The sequence below is a fragment of the Phyllobates terribilis genome, unplaced genomic scaffold, assembly GCF_046119375.1.
Source record: "Phyllobates terribilis strain yellow unplaced genomic scaffold, ASM4611937v1 Scaffold_7__3_contigs__length_470593459, whole genome shotgun sequence".
Lineage (NCBI taxonomy): Eukaryota > Metazoa > Chordata > Amphibia > Anura > Dendrobatidae > Phyllobates > Phyllobates terribilis.
In genome coordinates, this window is record NW_027362767.1 from 439,807,516 (window position 1) to 439,827,089 (window position 19,574).

Genomic DNA, 19,574 nt, shown 5'->3' on the forward strand with positions numbered 1-19,574 from the left:
GGTATATACGCCAGGTTGTCGTACACTGTATCGGGTACATACTCCAGGTTGTCGTACACTGTATCGGGTACATACGCCAGGTTGTCCTACACTGTATCTGGTGCATATGCCAGGTTGTCGTACACTGTATCGGGTGCATACGCCAGGTTGTCGTACACTGTATCGGGTGCATACGCCAGGTTGTCGTACACTGTATCGGGTGCATACGCCAGGTTGTCGTACACTGTATCTGGTGCATACGCCAGATTGTTGTACACTGTATCGGGTGCATACGCCAGGTTGTCGTACACTGTATCGGGTGCATACGCCAGGTTGTCCTACACTGTATCTGGTGCATACGCCAGGTTGTCCTACACTGTATCGGGTACATACTCCAGGTTGTCGTACACTGTATCGGGTACATACTCCAGGTTGTCGTACACTGTATCTGGTACATACGCCAGGTTGTCGTACACTGTATCTGGTGCATATGCCAGGTTGTCGTACACTGTATCGGGTGCATACGCCAGGTTGTCGTGCACTGTATCGGGTGCATACGCCAGGTTGTCGTACACTGTATCGGGTGCATACGCCAGGTTGTCGTACACTGTATCGGGTGCATACGCCAGGTTGTCGTACACTGTATCGGGTGCATACGCCAGGTTGTCGTACACTGTATCGGGTACATACGCCAGGTTGTCGTACACTGTATCTGGTACATACGCCAGGTTGTCGTACACTGTATCGGGTGCATACGCCAGGTTGTCGTACACTGTATCGGGTGCATACGCCAGGTTGTCGTACACTGTATCGGGTGCATACGCCAGGTTGTCGTACACTGTATCGGGTACATACGCCAGGTTGTCGTACACTGTATCTGGTACATACGCCAGGTTGTCGTACACTGTATCGGGTGCATACGCCAGGTTGTCGTACACTGTATCGGGTGCATACGCCAGGTTGTCGTACACTGTATCTGGTGCATACGCCAGGTTGTCGTACACTGTATCGGGTGCATACGCCAGGTTGTCGTACACTGTATCGGGTACATACGCCAGGTTGTCGTACACTGTATCGGGTACATACGCCAGGTTGTCGTACACTGTATCGGGTACATACGCCAGGTTGTCGTACACTGTATCGGATACATACGCCAGGTTGTCGTACACTGTATCGGGTACATACGCCAGGTTGTCGTACACTGTATCGGGTACATACGCCAGGTTGTCGTACACTGTATCGGGTACATACGCCAGGTTGTCGTACACTGTATCGGGTGCATACGCCAGGTTGTCGTACACTGTATCGGGTGCATACGCCAGGTTGTCGTACACTGTATCGGGTACATACGCCAGGTTGTCGTACACTGTATCGGGTACATACGCCAGGTTGTCGTACACTGTATCGGGTACATACGCCAGGTTGTCGTACACTGTATCGGGTACATACGCCAGGTTGTCGTACACTGTATCGGGTACATACGCCAGGTTGTCGTACGCCCTTTGTGCACAGATCAGGTCTCGCTGCTGTAAGATCTCAGTCTCTCGGCTGCTAATTAGCGCTTTCCTGCCCCTAATGAAGCTCTGGCCGCTCCGGATTAACATGCAGCCGCCGCGCTCCTTTGTTTGTGCTTCCAGATGTTTTGGTTTTATCTACGAGTCGACTCCTGACAGCTCGAGCTAAATGATAAATCGCTGATATTACCACGAAATGCAACCTGAAATTAGAACGTGGCAGCGTCTGAAAGTGCTCGAAGGCTCTGCGTCACCTGGGGGGTCAGTGCGCAGTGCTGGGGACGGTATACCGCGCTGCACGGCATTAACCCTGATAACACCAGAGATTTAGGGTCACTTCCCCTTTAATGCGTCCTGATCATCTGATTGTAGGACGGCGTCACCGGTGCTGATCATTTGATTGTAGGAATGCGTCACCGGCACTGATCAGCTGATTGTAGGACGGCGTCACCGGCGCTGATCAGCTGATTGTAGGACGGCGTCACCGGCGCTGATCAGCTGATTGTAGGACGGCGTCACCGGCGCTGATCAGCTGATTGTAGGACGGCGTCACCGGCACTGATCAGCTGATTGTAGGACGGCGTCACCGGTGCTGATCAGCTGATTGTAGGACGGCGTCACCGGCGCTGATCAGCTGATTGTAGGACGGCGTCACCGGCGCTGATCAGCTGATTGTAGGACGGCGTCACCGGCGCTGATCAGCTGATTGTAGGACGGCGTCACCGGCACTGATCAGCTGATTGTAGGACGGCGTCACCGGCACTGATCAGCTGATTGTAGGACGGCGTCACCGGCACTGATCAGCTGATTGTAGGACGGCGTCACCGGCGCTGATCAGCTGATTATAGGACGGCGTCACCGGCGCTGATCAGCTGATTGTAGGACAGCGTCACCGGCGCTGATCAGCTGATTGTAGGACGGCGTCACCGGCGGTGATCATCTCATTGTAGGACGGTGTCACTGGCGCTGATCATCTCATTGTAGGACGGCGTCACCGGCGCTGATCAGCTGATTGTAGGAAGGCGTCACCGCCGCTGATCAGCTGATTGTAGGAAGGCGTCACCGCCGCTGATAATCTGATTGTAGGTCGGCGTCACCGGCGCTGATAATCTGATTGTAGGTCGGCATCACCGGCGCTGATCAGCTGATTGTAGGACGGCGTCACCGGAGCTGATCATCTGATTGTAGGACGGCGTCACCGGCGCTGATCAGCTGATTGTAGGACGGCGTCACCGGTGCTGATCATCTGATTGTAGGACGGCGTCACCGGCACTGATCAGCTGATTGTAGGACGGCGTCACCGGCGCTGATCAGCTGATTATAGGACGGCGTCACCGGCGCTGATCAGCTGATTGTAGGACGGCGTCACCGGCGCTGATCAGCTGATTGTAGGACGGCGTCACCGGCGGTGATCATCTCATTGTAGGACGGTGTCACTGGCGCTGATCATCTCATTGTAGGACGGCGTCACCGGCGCTGATCAGCTGATTGTAGGAAGGCGTCACCGCCGCTGATCAGCTGATTGTAGGAAGGCGTCACCGCCGCTGATAATCTGATTGTAGGTCGGCGTCACCGGCGCTGATAATCTGATTGTAGGTCGGCATCACCGGCGCTGATCAGCTGATTGTAGGACGGCGTCACCGGAGCTGATCATCTGATTGTAGGACGGCGTCACCGGCGCTGATCAGCTGATTGTAGGACGGCGTCACCGGTGCTGATCATCTGATTGTAGGACGGCGTCACCGGCGCTGATCAGCTGATTGTAGGACGGCGTCACCGGTGCTGATCAGCTGATTGTAGGACGGCGTCACCGGCGCTGATCAGCTGATTGTAGGACGGCGTCACCGGTGCTGATCAGCTGATTGTACCCTGTGGGTGCAGGTGGCACCTCAGTTATTTGTGTAATGCGACTGTTCTGCCGGGCAGAGGAAGCGAGGAGTCGGCTGCACGTAGCTGTGGTTATTACAGTGACCGCACGCTGCTCCTCACACTGGCGAGTGCTGGATCTGTTGCTGTGTCTCCATATACAGTAGGGCTTAGGAAATGTATGATTGGTTATGTACCTGTGTACAGGCAGCTGTAGAACATGTATTAGTAGATGTGTAGGAGAAGCACGTGCACTGTGTGTGGGGCATAGAGGAGGCGCGGAGCTTTACATATGTGCATACGGTAGATAGAGGACATGTGCGGGCAGGCTTGATGCTGCTGCTCGAGTGCAGCTGTGCACTTATGTAGGTACAAGTAGTAATAGGTGTGTATATGTGTACAGCATGTAGGTATGTGTGTGTGTGTGTATGGCAGGTCTAGGACACTTATAGTATGAGTATTTGAGTGCAGTTGTGCCTGTATGTAGGTGCAGGACACGTATGAGTAGGTTTGTATTGTACTTGCGAGATATGTACAGTACAGACCAAAAGTTTGGACACACCTTCTCATTTAAAGATTTTTCTGTATTTTCATGACTGAAAATTGTACATTCACACTGAAGGCATCAAAACTATGAATTACCACATGAGGAATTATATACTTAACAAAAAAGTGTGAAACAACTGAAAATATGTCTTATATTCTAGGTTCTTCAAAGTAGCCACCTTTTGCTTTGATGACTGCTTTGCACCCTCTTGGCATTCTCTTGATGAGCTTCAAGAGGTAGTCACCGGAAATGGTCTTCCAACAATCTTGAAGGAGTTCCCAGAGATGCTTAGCACTTGTTGGCCCTTTTGCCTTCACTCTGCGGTCCAGCTCACCCCAAACCATCTCGATTGGGTTCAGGTCTGGTGACTGTGGAGGCCAGGTCATCTGGCGTAGCACCCCATCACTATCCTTCTTGGTCAAATAGCCCTTACACAGCCTGGAGGTGTGTTTGGGGTCATTGTCCTGTTGAAAAATAAATGATGGTCCAACTAAATGCAAACCGGATGGAATAGCATGCCTCTGCAACATGCTGTGGTAGCCATGCTGGTTCAGTATGCCTTCAATATTGAATAAATCCCCAACAGTGTCACCAGCAAAGCACCCCCACACCATCACACCTCCTCCTCCATGCTTCACGGTGGGAACCAGGCATGTAGAGTCCATCCGTTCACCTTTTCTGCGTCGCACAAAGACACGGTGGTGGGAACCAAAGATCTCAAATTTGGACTCATCAGACCAAAGCACAGATTTCCACTGGTCTAATGTCCATTCCTTGTGTTCTTTAGCCCAAACAAGTCTCTTCTGCTTGTTGCCTGTCCTTAGCAGTGGTTTCCTAGCAGCTATTTTACCATGAAGGCCTGCTGCACAAAGTCTCCTCTTAACAGTTGTTGTAGAGATGTGTCTGCTGCTAGTACTCTGTGTGGCATTGACCTGGTCTCTAATCTGAGCTGCTGTTAACCTGCGATTTCTGAGGCTGGTGACTCGGATAAACTTATCCTCAGAAGCAGAGGTGACTCTTGGTCTTCCTTTCCTGGGCGGTCCTCATGTGAGCCAGTTTCTTTGTAGCGCTTGATGGTTTTTGCAACTGAACTTGTGGACACTTTCAAAGTTTGCCCAATTTTTCACACTGACTGACCTTCATTTCTTAAAGTAATGATGGCCACTTGTTTTTCTTTACTTAGAATTTATATTATGGCAAGAAAAAAGCAGCTAACAGTCTATTCAGTAGGACTATCAGCTGTGTATCCACCAGACTTCTGCACAACACAACTGATGGTCCCAACCCCATTTATAAGGCAATAAATCCCACTTATTAAACCTGACAGGGCACACCTGTGAAGTGAAAACCATTTCCGGTGACTACCTCTTGAAGATCATCAAGAGAATGCCAAGAGTGTGCAAAGCAGTCATCAAAGCAAAAGGTGGCTACTGTGAAGAACCTAGAATATAAGACATATTTTCAGTGGTTTCACACTTTTTTGTTAAGTATATAATTCCACATGTGGTAATTCATAGTTTTGATGCCTTCAGTGTGAATGTACAATTTTCATAGTAATGAAAAAATCTTTAAATGAGAAGGTGTGTCCAAACTTTTGGTCTGTACTGTATGTACAGGTGTATTATTTTGTGCATTAGATGTAAAACATGTATGAGCAGGTGCCTGTATTTTTGTACGATAAGTGTAGGACTTGTATGAAATGGCGATTACCTGTATTTTTGTATAGTAGGGGTAGAACTTGTTCGAGGCTGTATGTACCTATTTTTTGTACAGTAAGTGCATGACTTGTTGGAGGGTGTACAGTACCTGTGTGAGTGGGTTGTGTCCCCTGTATGTGAGCAGTTCGCCTGCACTTTCTCGGCAGATGTGAAGTTGTGTGATTCATCTTTCCTGACTGTGTAGTAATTGTGTAGCGATGAGCAGCGCCGTGTCCCTGAATATTACATGACCCCAGGCCAGTGCTGGTGCAGCTCCTGCATGTAAAATATTTAATGCACCCTCACAACAGATTTACAGAGGACGCCTTGCTTCTTACTTCTGGAGTATTGCACCCTGCACCGAACATTAACCCATCAGAGACCAGAGCCAGGATATGATTTGTAATTTATGTTTCTCCCCGTTATTATTAATGTCCAACCTCTTTGTTATTGGTGTAAGATGACGCACATCTCCCTTAGTGTAAACATCGCATCAATGAATTTCTGCAACGCCCCAGGAAAACGGAGAGCAGCGAAAGGGCGCAGACTGCAGCGGCGAAAGGGCGCAGACTGCAGCGGCGAAAGGGCGCAGACTGCAGCGGCAAAAGAGCGCAGACTGCAGCAGCGAAAGGGCGCAGACTGCAGCGGCGAAAGGGCGCAGACTGCAGCGGCGAAAGGGCGCAGACTGCAGCGGCAAAAGAGCGCAGACTGCAGCGGCGAAAGAGCGCAGACTGCAGCGGCGAAAGGGCGCAGACTGCAGCGGCGAAAGGGCGCAGACTGCAGCGGCGAAAGGGCGCAGACTGCAGCGAGGAAAGGGCATAGACTGCAGCGAGGAAAGGGCATAGACTGCAGCGGCGAAAGGGCGCAGACTGCAGTGGTGAAATGCAGCACAGAAGAAACTGGACACCATCACAAATCTGTCATCAGCACGTGCAGCAAATGTCACTACGAATATTGACCCAAATGTCATCTTTATCAGAAAACTTGCTGAAATAATTTTTATAAAAATGTAAATTTAAAAAAATGTTTTTTTTTCTGTTTTCAGAAAACAGGGCGTACATAAAGCCTCCGATCATGTACTGAGGGAGAGGACGCCATGTGGCGAGCACGCGGTGCACCGGAGTGATCTATTCCACCTTTCGCTGCACCGGAGGGATCTATTCCACCTTTCGCTGCCTTTGGTATGAAAGGAAAGACGGTGAAAATCAAAAAGCATGAAAGACGGAAGGACTTTTCTGAGCTGTTCCCGCAGTTGCTGCATCAACAACTGCCCGGCAACGTGACGACACGGACAGATTCCTGCGAGGCTTCCGCACACGACGGCGACAGATCCAAACATTGGAAGCAAAAAAGACATTGTAGACATTTACAAGTCACTCCCTACATCCGACCTCGGCAGATTTTATGTCATTATTTATTTTTCTTTTTTTATTATTTTGTTTATTTTTCCTTTTTTTGGCTGCAGCACAGGAATGATGGGTTCTTCCTTCCCATTTTTTCTTGCTCCCCCAATGCCTGGATTTGGGATCCCACCGATCACAGAACAATGTCGTGTTTATGAGCGGAGCCTCGTGCACCGGAGCGGACGTTCAGCAGAGATGACATTTTTGGACAGAAATGTGTGTACATTTTTTTTTAAAAAAAAAGACATAAACAAAACTGTAAAAAATTTAAAAAAGGAGATGAATGAAGACGAGTAACGGAGCCAAGATGGCGATGGGAGAAGTGCGTGGTGCTGGTTCTGCTGGGAGCTCCGGGGAGCCGAGGATGAAGGAAACGTCGCAGTCTGGTTTCTCTGTTGTACTATATTAAGTTAAAGTATAACTTTGTTAAGATGTTCTTGCTAAGATTCAGTATTAAAACTTTTTTTTGTTTGACTTTTGAAATCTGATGATAATTTAATGAAGGATTGGGAGCCGACCCGGCGAGTGATCTATAGGGAGAGAAACGCGTCAGTGCTGCAGTCCTGTCTGCACAAGGGCGACGAGGAGAGTGAGGAAGAGCAGGAAAGATGGAGTGTAATATGTAAGCTGATAAATAGTGATACATTGTGTTCTACAAGGTGCAGCCAAGTCCAGAATCCTCAGCTGGTCTATATCTATATCTATATATATATATATATATATATATATATATATATATATATATATATATATATATATATATATATATATATACACTGTATACACACACATCGTGTAGTTATGTCTATATGGAGCAAATAACAAAGCTCGGCATAATCTACATCAGTGCTGGTATCCATATAGCCATGATGCCTTAATAATATATTTAACTTGTGCTGTTACATAGGACTGCAGGTGACATCTACTACATTATCTGTACTCAGAGAGTTATCACTGTGTTATCTGTAGTGTTACATAGGACTGCAGGTGACATCTACTACATTATCTGTACTCAGAGAGTTATCACTGTGTCATCTGTAGTGTTACATAGGACTGCAGGTGACATCTACTCCATTATCTGTACTCAGAGAGTTATCACTGTTATCTGTGATGTTACATAGGACTGCAGATGACACCTACTACATTATCTGTACTCAGAGAGTTATCACTGTGTTATCTGTGGTGTTACATAGGACTGCAGGTGACACCTACTACATTATCTGTACTCAGAGAATGACGTCTATAGTTTGTTCTCTATCATGTCTGAAGTCCCTCAGGGATTTAATAGTTAAATAGTGATGTTCGCGGCCGCTGGTTACCGGCACCTGACTACCTGAGAACGCCCTGCGCCGTCTGGTATGTGGTTTATTTTCGGCGCTGAGTCTCATTACCGGTCATTTATAGACTCGTATGTGATGAATCAGCAGAGCTGCAGCTACAATCTCCTAAGAAAACAAGAAGGAGCGCGGCCTCCGATCATTATTCCAAATGGAAATATTAATTGTAAATAACTGGAAGTCAATTAAGCGCCGGTTCTGCCGGGTAATGCGGATCTTTTATAGTTTTGTTTGAGTTAACGGCCTCATTAATGATTTATAGATGTGGGAGCCGGAGCTTTATCTAATGCACTCAGAGAATAATTACATATGAAAAGGAGAGCGCAGCTCTGGGGACAAACTGAATCACTGACTCCATCCTCACAGCTTTATATAGTAAGAGCAGATGAAGCGCCGGCGTTCGTTATCATCAATACTTGGTTGTTTATTCCGAGCCGCCAGCGTTTTTATCGGGGTTTTTTTCTTTTTGTACAGAATATTCTCCTTAGTTTTGGGAGCGGCGGCGGCACTGCGCGGCGTTGACTTCTGAGACGCTCTGCAAACAAAACATCAAGGAGAATGCAACAAAGACGCTAAGGAGCACATTTATAATTTAGGCGCTCGATTCATAAAACATCGGCCTCCCCCACGCGCAGACTTTATTGCATTAATATCTAATCCCTTCCGCTAAAACAATTGAGAAGCTGAGACTCTCCCCCCTCCCCCACACACCTTAACCCTTTACCCGATATCATCTTCTGTAAGTAACAGCTAGGAAACTAAATCCAACCTTGTATTCTACATATGACCACTGGGGGCGCTGTCCATTACAGCCATCCAGTTAAAGGGGGTTTGTGTGTTGTTCTAAAAAGTTCTACAAAGTTTTCAGAAACTTTGCAATTTCAGTTGCATTCTCCGATTCTCTGCTTGCTGTCAGTCCTGCTTTTATACAGCTGCGGTTTGTTACATTGTATTCAATGTCGGCCAGAAATCAGGGCGAAAGGTTTGTGCGGCTCGTGGAGAATTATCTACGCTGATGACATTGTAACAAAGCGTACGCTGTGAGCAGGATTCGGTCACCATTGGTGTCGGCTCGTTAATGTTTTCATTCACTGACAGCAAACATTGATTTAAAGAGGAAATGTATCTGACTGCTAATAATATCTGGATCAGGTCCTCTCTGTAGCCGAACTTAAAGGGACGTCTCAAAATGATAAATGTCGACTGTAACAACTCCGCACTTTACCGCATTAATAATCCCGTCTGTCCTCAAGAACGGGGGCTTTTTTTAAATTTTGTTTATTGCTCGTTGCCTATTTTACCGACCATCTCTGTAATCTATCAGAGGTGGTCGGTCCCTTAGGCAAGAAGCACAGCGCTTCCAAGCTCTTTTCTATACATTTCCTGATTGAGAACAAATAAAAACCCAGACTGGATACAACTGTTGCAAGGCCGGAGCAGCACAGAGTATTTCTGCTGACCACAATGTTTATCTGATGGGACTGAGCACTATAGAGGAAGAAGCATGGTCCTCAGCAGCACAGAGTGTTTCAGCAGAGGAGTTTGCTGGTCATGTGGGAGGTCATAGGCTTGAGAATTAAAGGGGTTATCAGACCACGTCCGGCGCTGTTCACTTCCGCATCAGAAGTGAGTGTTTCCGGTGACAATGTGACTCGCACACGTTAATGAATAGAACATCTGCACAATTCCAGCCAAGTTTTAATGCGACGGCTTAACACACGCATCCAACGTGGAAATGAGCAGCTCTGGACGTCCCCAGGTGACCCCTTTAAAAGGGTTACCCCAATACTGGGGAGCTGACCTCTCCCTGCCTTTCCCTTGTAGTCTTCAGATATGAGAAATTAACTTCCCATTGTTCTTCAAAGGTGATCAGTCACGAGTCTGTGCAGGTGATGGACGTCTTACTAAATAGATGGCAATATGGCAGCTGAGGGGCCGGGGGGGCTGCCACTGTAGTTTTGCATGGTCAGATCCCATTAATACTTTGGCCTCGGTCCATGGCTGCACAGTCCTCCCCTGCCCCGGCGCTCCCGCTGAGTCCGAAATGTATTTTATGTAGAAGTAAATCTTGGAAATGGCGGAGAACGTCTCAAGGTATCAGCCCATTGTTACTATCCTCAGTCTGTAGGAAACTTGTCCTATTCTCTGAGGCTCCACGGGACGCAGGAGATTCTGATCACTGGTCTGGAAGAAGTTCAAGCAAAGTTTTGAAAGTTTAGCAAACTTTGGGCCGTTTTCAATGTCACTTTTTTCTTTTGTGTTGTGATATTCACTGATTTCTGTGATAAATTCATCATGACACCGCACGCCAAAAAAAATAACAAAACCTTTTAAAATGACGAACGTTAGTCTTCACTTGCGTCAAAATAAAAAATCCACCAGTTAAAAAAAAAAAAAAAAAAGCGACATTTCACTTTGTTGCATTTCATGAACGTGTAATAAAAATAACCGGGACAAGTAAAGGTGTCAAAGACAAAAGAAAATCAACTGAAAAAAATGGATAGGAGAGAACATCCAAAACTTGAGAATTCCCCACTAAATCTGATTTGCATAGATTACAATACACACAACACTACTTTTTTAAGTGTCAACAGGAGAATAGAAATTGCCAAACTTATTTTGCTACTTTTTGAAGAAAAAAAAAAAATTGTAAATTCCCCTAAAGTCTATTGGAAAGTTCCAGAACTTCATTATACAACAATTTACTTAAAACTAGAGAATTGCTTAAAGTAATAATATAAAAAACAAATGTGACCGTCACCTCTAGACTGTTCATGTATTATACATGAACATGTCAGCCATCATTACCTGTATATTATTACACTATTACTATTATTTCCAGTATCATCATCGTCATTATATTTACATTGTGCATGTTTTATTATATATAGAATATTTTTTTTATATTCTTATAATCTTCATCATCTATTTGATCAATTACTATTTAAATGATTTATTATGTATATTATTTATATGGTTCGTTTTCTTTTTATATTTAGTTTCTATTAATTACATTATAATAGTGTTATTATTGTTAGCATCATCCTTTTAGGTCATACGTTACATTTATACATTTTGTGTAGTATCATTTATACTATTATCATTAGATTTGGTTTACAATCATATTTACATTTTTTATTATATATACTATTTGTGTTCTTATTAATTTATTAATAATTATTAATTATTTTGAGTATTTGAGTAATACTATTGTTGTATTATTTATTTTTTAACTACCATTATATTAGTTTACAATCATATTTACATTTTTTATTATATATACTATTTGTGTTCTTATTAATTTATTAATAATTATTAATTATTTTGAGTATTGATACCATTGTCGTATTATTTATTTTTTAATTACCATTATATTTAGTTTACAATCACATTTACATTTTCATCGTGTATAGTATTTATATTATTTGTTTTCTCGTCGTTGTGTTTAGTTTCCGCATTGACACTATGTATTATGTTCGTCTGACTATTTTATTTGTTGTATTCTTCTGATTTTCTTTTCCTTTCCCTGTGATCTGATTAATGAGATCAATTCTCATTTGGATGTTGCTGCCGATCAGGAGGCAGATGGGCAGCGGTGGATGGCGGTCGCTGAGACAGCAGGAGATGAGGACGTTCCGGGATATAAATGACAGACGACCGCCTCCTTATCGCCTCTATAAATTAGCGCCATATTCTCGAAGACGTTGGTAAAAAGAAATAAAAAAAATAAAGCAAATCTGTAAGATGCTGGACGGATAGAAGCGTCTGTGTGATAAAGTGCAGTCAGTGAGATGACAATGAATCCGCGGTCAGATGTAGACGCGCGTGCGAGAGCGCACAAAGTCCGATCATCATCTCACGCTCTTACCGTAGGGGGTCAGTTCGGAGTCGGCTCCGTTCACATTACAGCTCTTCTGGAGTAAAGGGCCACGATGACATTTATCAGTATTCAGTCTGTGATGCCTCGTAGTGACAGCAGCGAAGCTCAGGATCAGGTCCTGACAATTCAGAAATATTATTGTCTATTCCTTGATACTTCTGTGCTTTAAATCTGGAGCTACCGGCACATAGTCCCTGGTAACCGAGTGATAACAGTATTCCTCTCCAGTCACTGATGTCGTACACGACTATACAGGGTCATCTAAGAGCGCATTCACACCACCAGGCTTGTGTCGTTAAATGACTGCCAAATGGCTACTTGTCTCTCTCCTGTCCCTGTGGTTACATTGTTGTCTCTCTCCTGTCCCTGGTGCTCTAGTGGTGTCTCTCTCCTGTCCCTGGTGCTCTAGCGGTGTCTCTCTCCTGTCCCTGGTGCTCTAGTGGTGTCTCTCTCCTGTCCCTGGTGCTCTAGTGGTGTCTCCTGTCCCTGGTGCTCTAGCGGTGTCTCTGTCCTGTCCCTGGTGCTCTAGTGATGTCTCTCTCCTGTCCCTGGTGCTCTAGTGGTGTCTCTCTCCTGTCCCTGGTGCTCTAGTGGTGTCTCCTGTCCCTGGTGCTCTAGTGGTGTCTCTCTCCTGTCCCTGGTGCTCTAGTGGTGTCTCTCTCCTGTCCCTGGTGCTCTAGTGGTGTCTCTCTCCTGTCCCTGGTGCTCTAGCGGTGTGTCTCTCCTCTCCCTGGTGCTCTAGCGCTGTCTCTCTCCTGGCCCCGGCGCTCTAGCGCTGTCTCTCTCCTGGCCCCGGCGCTCTAGCGCTGTCTCTCTTCTGGCCCCGACGCTCTAGCGCTGTCTCTCTCCTGTCCCCGACGCTCTAGCGCTGTCTCTCTCCTGTCCCCGACGCTCTAGCGCTGTCTCTCTCCTGTCCCCGACGCTCTAGCGCTGTCTCTCTCCTGTCCCCGACGCTCTAGCGCTGTCTCTCTCCTGTCCCCGGCGCTCTAGCGCTGTCTCTCTCCTGTCCCCGACGCTCTAGCGGCGTCTCTCTCCTGTCCCCGGCGCTCTAGCGGCGTCTCTCTCCTGTCCCCGGCGCTCTAGCGCTGTCTCTCTCCTGGCCCCGGCGCTCTAGCGCTGTCTCTCTCCTGGCCCCGGCGCTCTAGCGCTGTCTCTCTCCTGGCCCCGGCGCTCTAGCGGCGTCTCTCTCTCCTGTCCCCGGCGCTCTAGCGGCGTCTCTCTCTCCTGTCTCTGGTGCTCTAGCCGTGTCTCCTGTCTCCGGCGCTCTAGCCGTGTCTCTCTCCGGCGCTCTAGCGCTGTCTCTCTCCTGGCCCCGGCGCTCTAGCCGTGTCTCTCTCCTGTCCCCGGCGCTCTAGCGCTGTCTCTCTCCTGTCCCTGGCGCTCTAGCGCTGTCTCTCTCCTGTCCCCGGTGCTCTAGCGCTGTCTCTCTCCTGTCCCCAGCGCTCTAGCGCTGTCTCTCTCCTGTCCCTGGCGCTCTAGCGCTGTCTCTCTCTCCTGACTCTGGTGCTCTAGCCGTGTCTCTCTCCTGTCCCCGGCGCTCTAGCGCTGTCTCTCTCCTGTCCCCGGCGCTCTAGCGCTGTCTCCTGTCCCCGGCGCTCTAGCGCTGTCTCTCTCCTGTCCCTGGCGCTCTAGCGCTGTCTCTCTCTCCTGACTCTGGTGCTCTAGCCGTGTCTCTCTCCTGTCCCTGACGCTCTAGCCGTGTCTCTCTCCTGGCCCCGCTGCTCTAGCCGTGTCTCTCTCCTGTCCCTGACGCTCTAGCCGTGTCTCTCTCCTGTCCCTGATGCTCTAGCGCTGTCTCTCTCCTGGCCCCGGCGCTCTAGCGCTGTCTCTCTCCTGTCCCCGGCGCTCTAGCGGCGTCTCTCTCCTGTCCCCGGCGCTCTAGCGGCGTCTCTCTCTCCTGTCTCTGGTGCTCTAGCCGTGTCTCCTGTCTCCGGCGGTCTAGCCGTGTCTCTCTCCTGTCTCCGGCGCTCTAGCGCTGTCTCTCTCCTGGCCCCGGCGCTCTAGCCGTGTCTCTCTCCTGGCCCCGGCGCTCTAGCCGTGTCTCTCTCCTGTCCCCGGCGCTCTAGCCGTGTCTCTCTCCTGTCCCCGGCGCTCTAGCCGTGTCTCTCTCCTGTCCCCGGCGCTCTAGCGCTGTCTCTCTCCTGTCCCCGGCGCTCTAGCGGCGTCTCTCTCCTGTCCCCGGCACTCTAGCGGCGTCTCTCTCTCCTGTCTCTGGTGCTCTAGCCGTGTCTCTCTCCTGTCCCCGGCGCTCTAGCCGTGTCTCTCTCCTGTCCCCGGCGCTCTAGCGGTGTCTCTCTCCTGTCCCTGACGCTCTAGCTGTGTCTCTCTCCTGGCCCCGCTGCTCTAGCCATGCCTCTCTCCTGTCCCTGGCGCTCTAGCGGTGTCTCTCTCTCCTGTCTCTGGTGCTCTAGCCGTGTCTCTCTCCTGTCTGTCCCTGACGCTCTAGCCGTGTCTCTCTCCTGTCCCTGGCGCTCTAGCGGTGTCTCTCTCCTGTCCCTGACGCTCTAGCGGTGTCTCTCTCCTGGCCCCGCTGCTCTAGCCGTGTCTCTCTCCTGTCCCTGACGCTCTAGCGCTGTCTCTCTCCTGTCCCCGGCGCTCTAGCGGTGTCTCTCTCTCCTGTCTCTGGTGCTCTAGCCGTGTCTCTCTCCTGTCTGTCCCTGACGCTCTAGCCGTGTCTCTCTCCTGTCCCTGGCGCTCTAGCGGTGTCTCTCTCCTGTCCCTGACGCTCTAGCGGTGTCTCTCTCTCCTGGCCCCGCTGCTCTAGCCGTGTCTCTCTCCTGTCCCTGACGCTCTAGCGCTGTCTCTCTCCTGTCCCTGGTGCTCTAGCCGTGTCTCTCTCTCCTGTCTCTGGTGCTCTAGCGTTGTCTCTCTCCTGTCCCTGACGCTCTAGCCGTGTCTCTCTCCTGTCCCTGACGCTCTAGCCGTGTCTCTCTCCTGTCCCTGACGCTCTAGCCGTGTCTCTCTCCTGTCCCTGGCGCTCTAGCGGTGTCTCTCTCCTGTCCCTGACGCTCTAGCGGTGTCTCTCTCCTGTCCCTGACGCTCTAGCCGTGTCTCTCTCCTGTCCCTGACGCTCTAGCGCTGTCTCTCTCCTGTCCCTGGTGCTCTAGCGGTGTCTCTCTCTCCTGTCTCTGGCGCTCTAGCGTTGTCTCTCTCCTGTCCCTGACGCTCTAGCCGTGTCTCTCTCCTGTCCCTGACGCTCTAGCCGTGTCTCTCTCCTGTCCCTGACGCTCTAGCCGTGTCTCTCTCCTGTCCCTGACGCTCTAGCCGTGTCTCTCTCCTGTCCCTGACGCTCTAGCGGTGCCTCTCTCCTGTCCCTGACGCTCTAGCGGTGTCTCTCTCTCCTGTCCCTGGCGCTCTAGCGGTGTCTCTCTCTCCTGTCCCTGGCGCTCTAGCGGTGTCTCTCTCTCCTGTCCCTGGCGCTCTAGCGGTGTCTCTCTCTCCTGTCCCTGGCGCTCTAGCGCTGTCTCTCTCCTGTCCCTGGCGCTCTAGCGCTGTCTCTCTCCTGTCCCTGGCGCTCTAGCGCTGTCTCTCTCCTGTCCCTGGCGCTCTAGCGCTGTCTCTCTCCTGTCCCTGGCGCTCTAGCGCTGTCTCTCTCCTGTCCCTGGCGCTCTAGCGCTGTCTCTCTCCTGTCCCTGGCGCTCTAGCGCTGTCTCTCTCCTGTCCCTGGCGCTCTAGCGCTGTCTCTCTCCTGTCCCTGGCGCTCTAGCGCTGTCTCTCTCCTGTCCCTGGCGCTCTAGCGCTGTCTCTCTCCTGTCCCTGGCGCTCTAGCGGTGTCTGTCTCTCCTGTCCCTGACGCTCTAGCCGTGTCTCTCTCCTGTCCCTGGCGCTCTAGCCGTGTCTCTCTCCTGGCCCCGCTGCTCTAGCCGTGTCTCTCTCCTGTCCCTGGCGCTCTAGCCGTGTCTCTCTCCTGTCCCTGGCGCTCTAGCCGTGTCTCTCTCCTGTCCCTGGCGCTCTAGCCGTGTCTCTCTCCTGTCCCTGGCGCTCTAGCCGTGTCTCTCTCCTGTCCCTGGCGCTCTAGCCGTGTCTCTCTCCTGTCCCTGGCGCTCTAGCCGTGTCTCTCTCCTGTCCCTGGCGCTCTAGCCGTGTCTCTCTCCTGTCCCTGGCGCTCTAGCCGTGTCTCTCTCCTGTCCCTGGCGCTCTAGCCGTGTCTCTCTCCTGTCCCTGGCGCTCTAGCCGTGTCTCTCTCCTGTCCCTGGCGCTCTAGCCGTGTCTCTCTCCTGTCCCTGGCGCTCTAGCCGTGTCTCTCTCCTGTCCCTGGCGCTCTAGCCGTGTCTCTCTCCTGTCCCTGGCGCTCTAGCCGTGTCTCTCTCTTGTCCCTGGCGCTCTAGCCGTGTCTCTCTCCTGTCCCCGGCGCTCTAGCCGTGTCTCTCTCCTGTCCCCGGCGCTCTAGCCGTGTCTCTCTCCTGTCCCCGGCGCCCTAGCCGTGTCTCTCTCTTGTCCCCGGCGCTCTAGCCGTGTCTCTCTCCTGTCCCCGGCGCTCTAGCCGTGTCTCTCTCCTGTCCCCGACGCTCTAGCCGTGCCTCTCTCCTGTCCCCGACGCTCTAGCCGTGTCTCTCTCCTGTCCCTGGCGCTCTAGCGCTGTCTCTCTCCTGTCCCCGGCGCTCTAGCGCTGTCTCTCTCCTGTCCCTGGCGCTCTAGCCGTGTCTCTCTCCTGTCCCCGGCGCCCTAGCCGTGTCTCTCTCCTGTCCCCGGCGCTCTAGCCGTGTCTCTCTCCTGTCCCCGGCGCCCTAGCCGTGCCTCTCTCCTGTCCCCGGCGCTCTAGCCCTGTCTCTCTCCTGTCCCCGGCGCTCTAGCCCTGTCTCTCTCCTGTCCCCGGCGCTCTAGCCCTGTCTCTCTCCTGTCCCCGGCGCTCTAGCGCTGTCTCTCTCCTGTCCCCGGTGATTTTTGTCCATTGACGATTGATTTCAATCTCTTCATTTATATCTTCATTCTGTTACTTTTTGTTATAGACATTTCTGGGTTTTTACACTTTTCTTAATCCACGTCTTAGTTGTGAGAGAGCGACTTTCCTTTCAGAAAGAAATGCTGGACTTGTGAAGCCGCCATCAACACTTCTCCACCGAATGTGATAATTCCAGAAAGGAGCAAATAAAAGCCATTGACAAACAATTGATGGGGATCGGCCTAAAACGTAAGGTCGGGGGAGGGGGGAGCGTCTGAAAATAAAATCTCCAGACCACAAAAGGCATCTGACAAGAAGAAAGAACTCAAACCTGCACATATTTTATACATGTTTATGGTAAAATGTTTCCTGATGAGAAAGAAAAAAAGTTTCACTGAAGTTGTTTTTATTGCTCTTATTTTCTTAATAGGTTTTGTATGCGCAGGAAATCAATTTCACTTCCAAGTTTTAAAGAGGAAGCGATGATGTCTGCAGGGTAAACTATGCTGGACTCCCCCATGAATCAGTCCCGCTGCCCCCTCACCAGCTCAGAGCCGGGTGCACGCTGCTGCACGGATTCATCGCCGGTCACATAGCAGATTCTTCTATTTGGAGATTTTTTTAGGTTTTGCTGGAATAAATTAGACACTAGCTATTGAACCTGTTCTACCCCTGGGTGGCGAGCATTTTTATTGGTATATGCTCCCCCATCCTGACCCCCTATCCTTATTTATGCTCCCCCCCCCCTATCCTGGTTTACGCTCCCCTATCCTTGTATATGCTCCCTCATCCTGGTATATACTCCCTCATCCTGGTATATGCTCTCCAATCCTGGTCCCCCCATCCTGATATATGCATCTCCATCCTGATATATTCTCCCCCATCATGCAATATGGTCCCCCATCCTGGTATATGCTCCCCCATCCTGGTATATGCACCCCCATCCTGGTCCCCTATCCTGGTTTATGCTCCCCTATCCTGGTATATGCTCCCCCATCCTGGTCCCCTATCCTGGTATATGCTCCCCCATCCTGGTCCCCATCTTGGAATATGGTCCTCCATCCTGGTATATACTCCCTCATCCTGTTATATGCTCCCCAATCCTGGTCCCCCCCATCCTGGTATATGCATCCCCATCCTGATATATTCTCCCCCATCATGCAATATGGTCCCCCATCCTGGTCCCCCATCCTGGTATATGGTCCCCCATCCTGGTCCCCTATCCTGGTATATGCTCCCTTTCCTGGTACATGCTCCCCTGTCCTGGTATATACTCCCCAATCCTGCTCCCCTATCCTGGTATATACTCCCCCATCCTGGTCCCCTATCCTGGTATATGCTCCCCCATCCTGGAATATGGTCCACCATCCTGGAATATGGTCCTCCATCCTGGTATATGCTCCCCCATCCTTGTATATGGTCCCCTATCCTGGTTTATGCTCCCCTATCCTGGTATATGCTCCCCAATCCTGGTCCCCTATCCTGGTATATGCTCCCCCATCCTGGTCCCCTATCCTGGTATATGCTCCCCTATCCTGGTATATGGTCCACCATCCTGGAATATGGTCCTCCATCCTGGTATATGCTCCCCTATCCTGGTATATGCTCCCCCCATCCTTGTATATGCTCCCCCCATACTTGTATATGCTCCCCCATCCTGGTCCCCTATCCTGGTATATGCTCCCCCCATCCTGGAATATGCTCCCCTATCCTGGTATATGCTCCCTCCATCCTGGTTTATGTTCCTCCCATCCTGGTCCCCCATCCTGGTCCCCCATCCTGGTCCCCCATCCTGGTATAAGCTCCCCAGTCCTGGTCCCCCATACTTGTATATGCTCCCTCATCCTGGTATATTCTCCCTCATCCTGGTATATGCTCCCCAGTCCTGGTCCCCACATCCTGGTATATGCATCCCCATCCTAATATATTCTCCCGCATCATGCAATATGGTCCCCCATCCTGGTATATGCTCCCCCATCCTGGTTTATGCTCCCCTATCCTGGTATATGCTCCCCAATCCTGGTCCCCTATCCTGGTATATGCTCCCCCATCCTGATCCCCTATCCTGGTATATGCTCCCCCATCCTTGTATATGCTCCCCCATCCTGGTCCCCTATCCTGGTATATGCTCCCCCATCCTGGTCCCCTATCCTGGTATATGCTCCCCCATCCTGGTCCCCTATCCTGGTTTATGCTCCCCCATCCTGGAATATGGTCCACCATCCTGGAATATGGTCCTCCATCCTGGTATATGCTCCCCTATCCTGGTATATGCTCCCCCATCCTTGTATATGCTCCCCCATCCTGGTCCCCTATCCTGGTATATGCTCCCCTATCCTGGTATATGCTCCCCCATCCTTGTATATGCTCCCCCATCCTGGAATATGCTCCCTCCATCCTGGTTTATGCTCCTCCCAACCTGGTCCCCCATCCTGGTATAAGCTCCCCAGTCCTGGTCCACCATCCTTG

General features: G+C 50.4%; 1 protein-coding gene across 2 annotated transcripts in view; it reads left to right on the forward strand.

The window, feature by feature from the left end:
- DACH2 (dachshund family transcription factor 2) overlaps positions 1-7,480 on the forward strand; it is a 359,667-nt gene extending 352,187 nt beyond the window's left edge. For both annotated transcript variants that reach the window (XM_073642174.1, XM_073642175.1), the window contains one exon: positions 6,649-7,480. In XM_073642174.1, the coding sequence (XP_073498275.1) occupies positions 6,649-6,686 (38 nt within the window). In that variant the 3' untranslated portion in view covers positions 6,687-7,480. The remainder of the gene's footprint in view (positions 1-6,648) is intronic.
- The last annotated feature ends 12,094 nt before the right edge of the window (positions 7,481-19,574 follow it).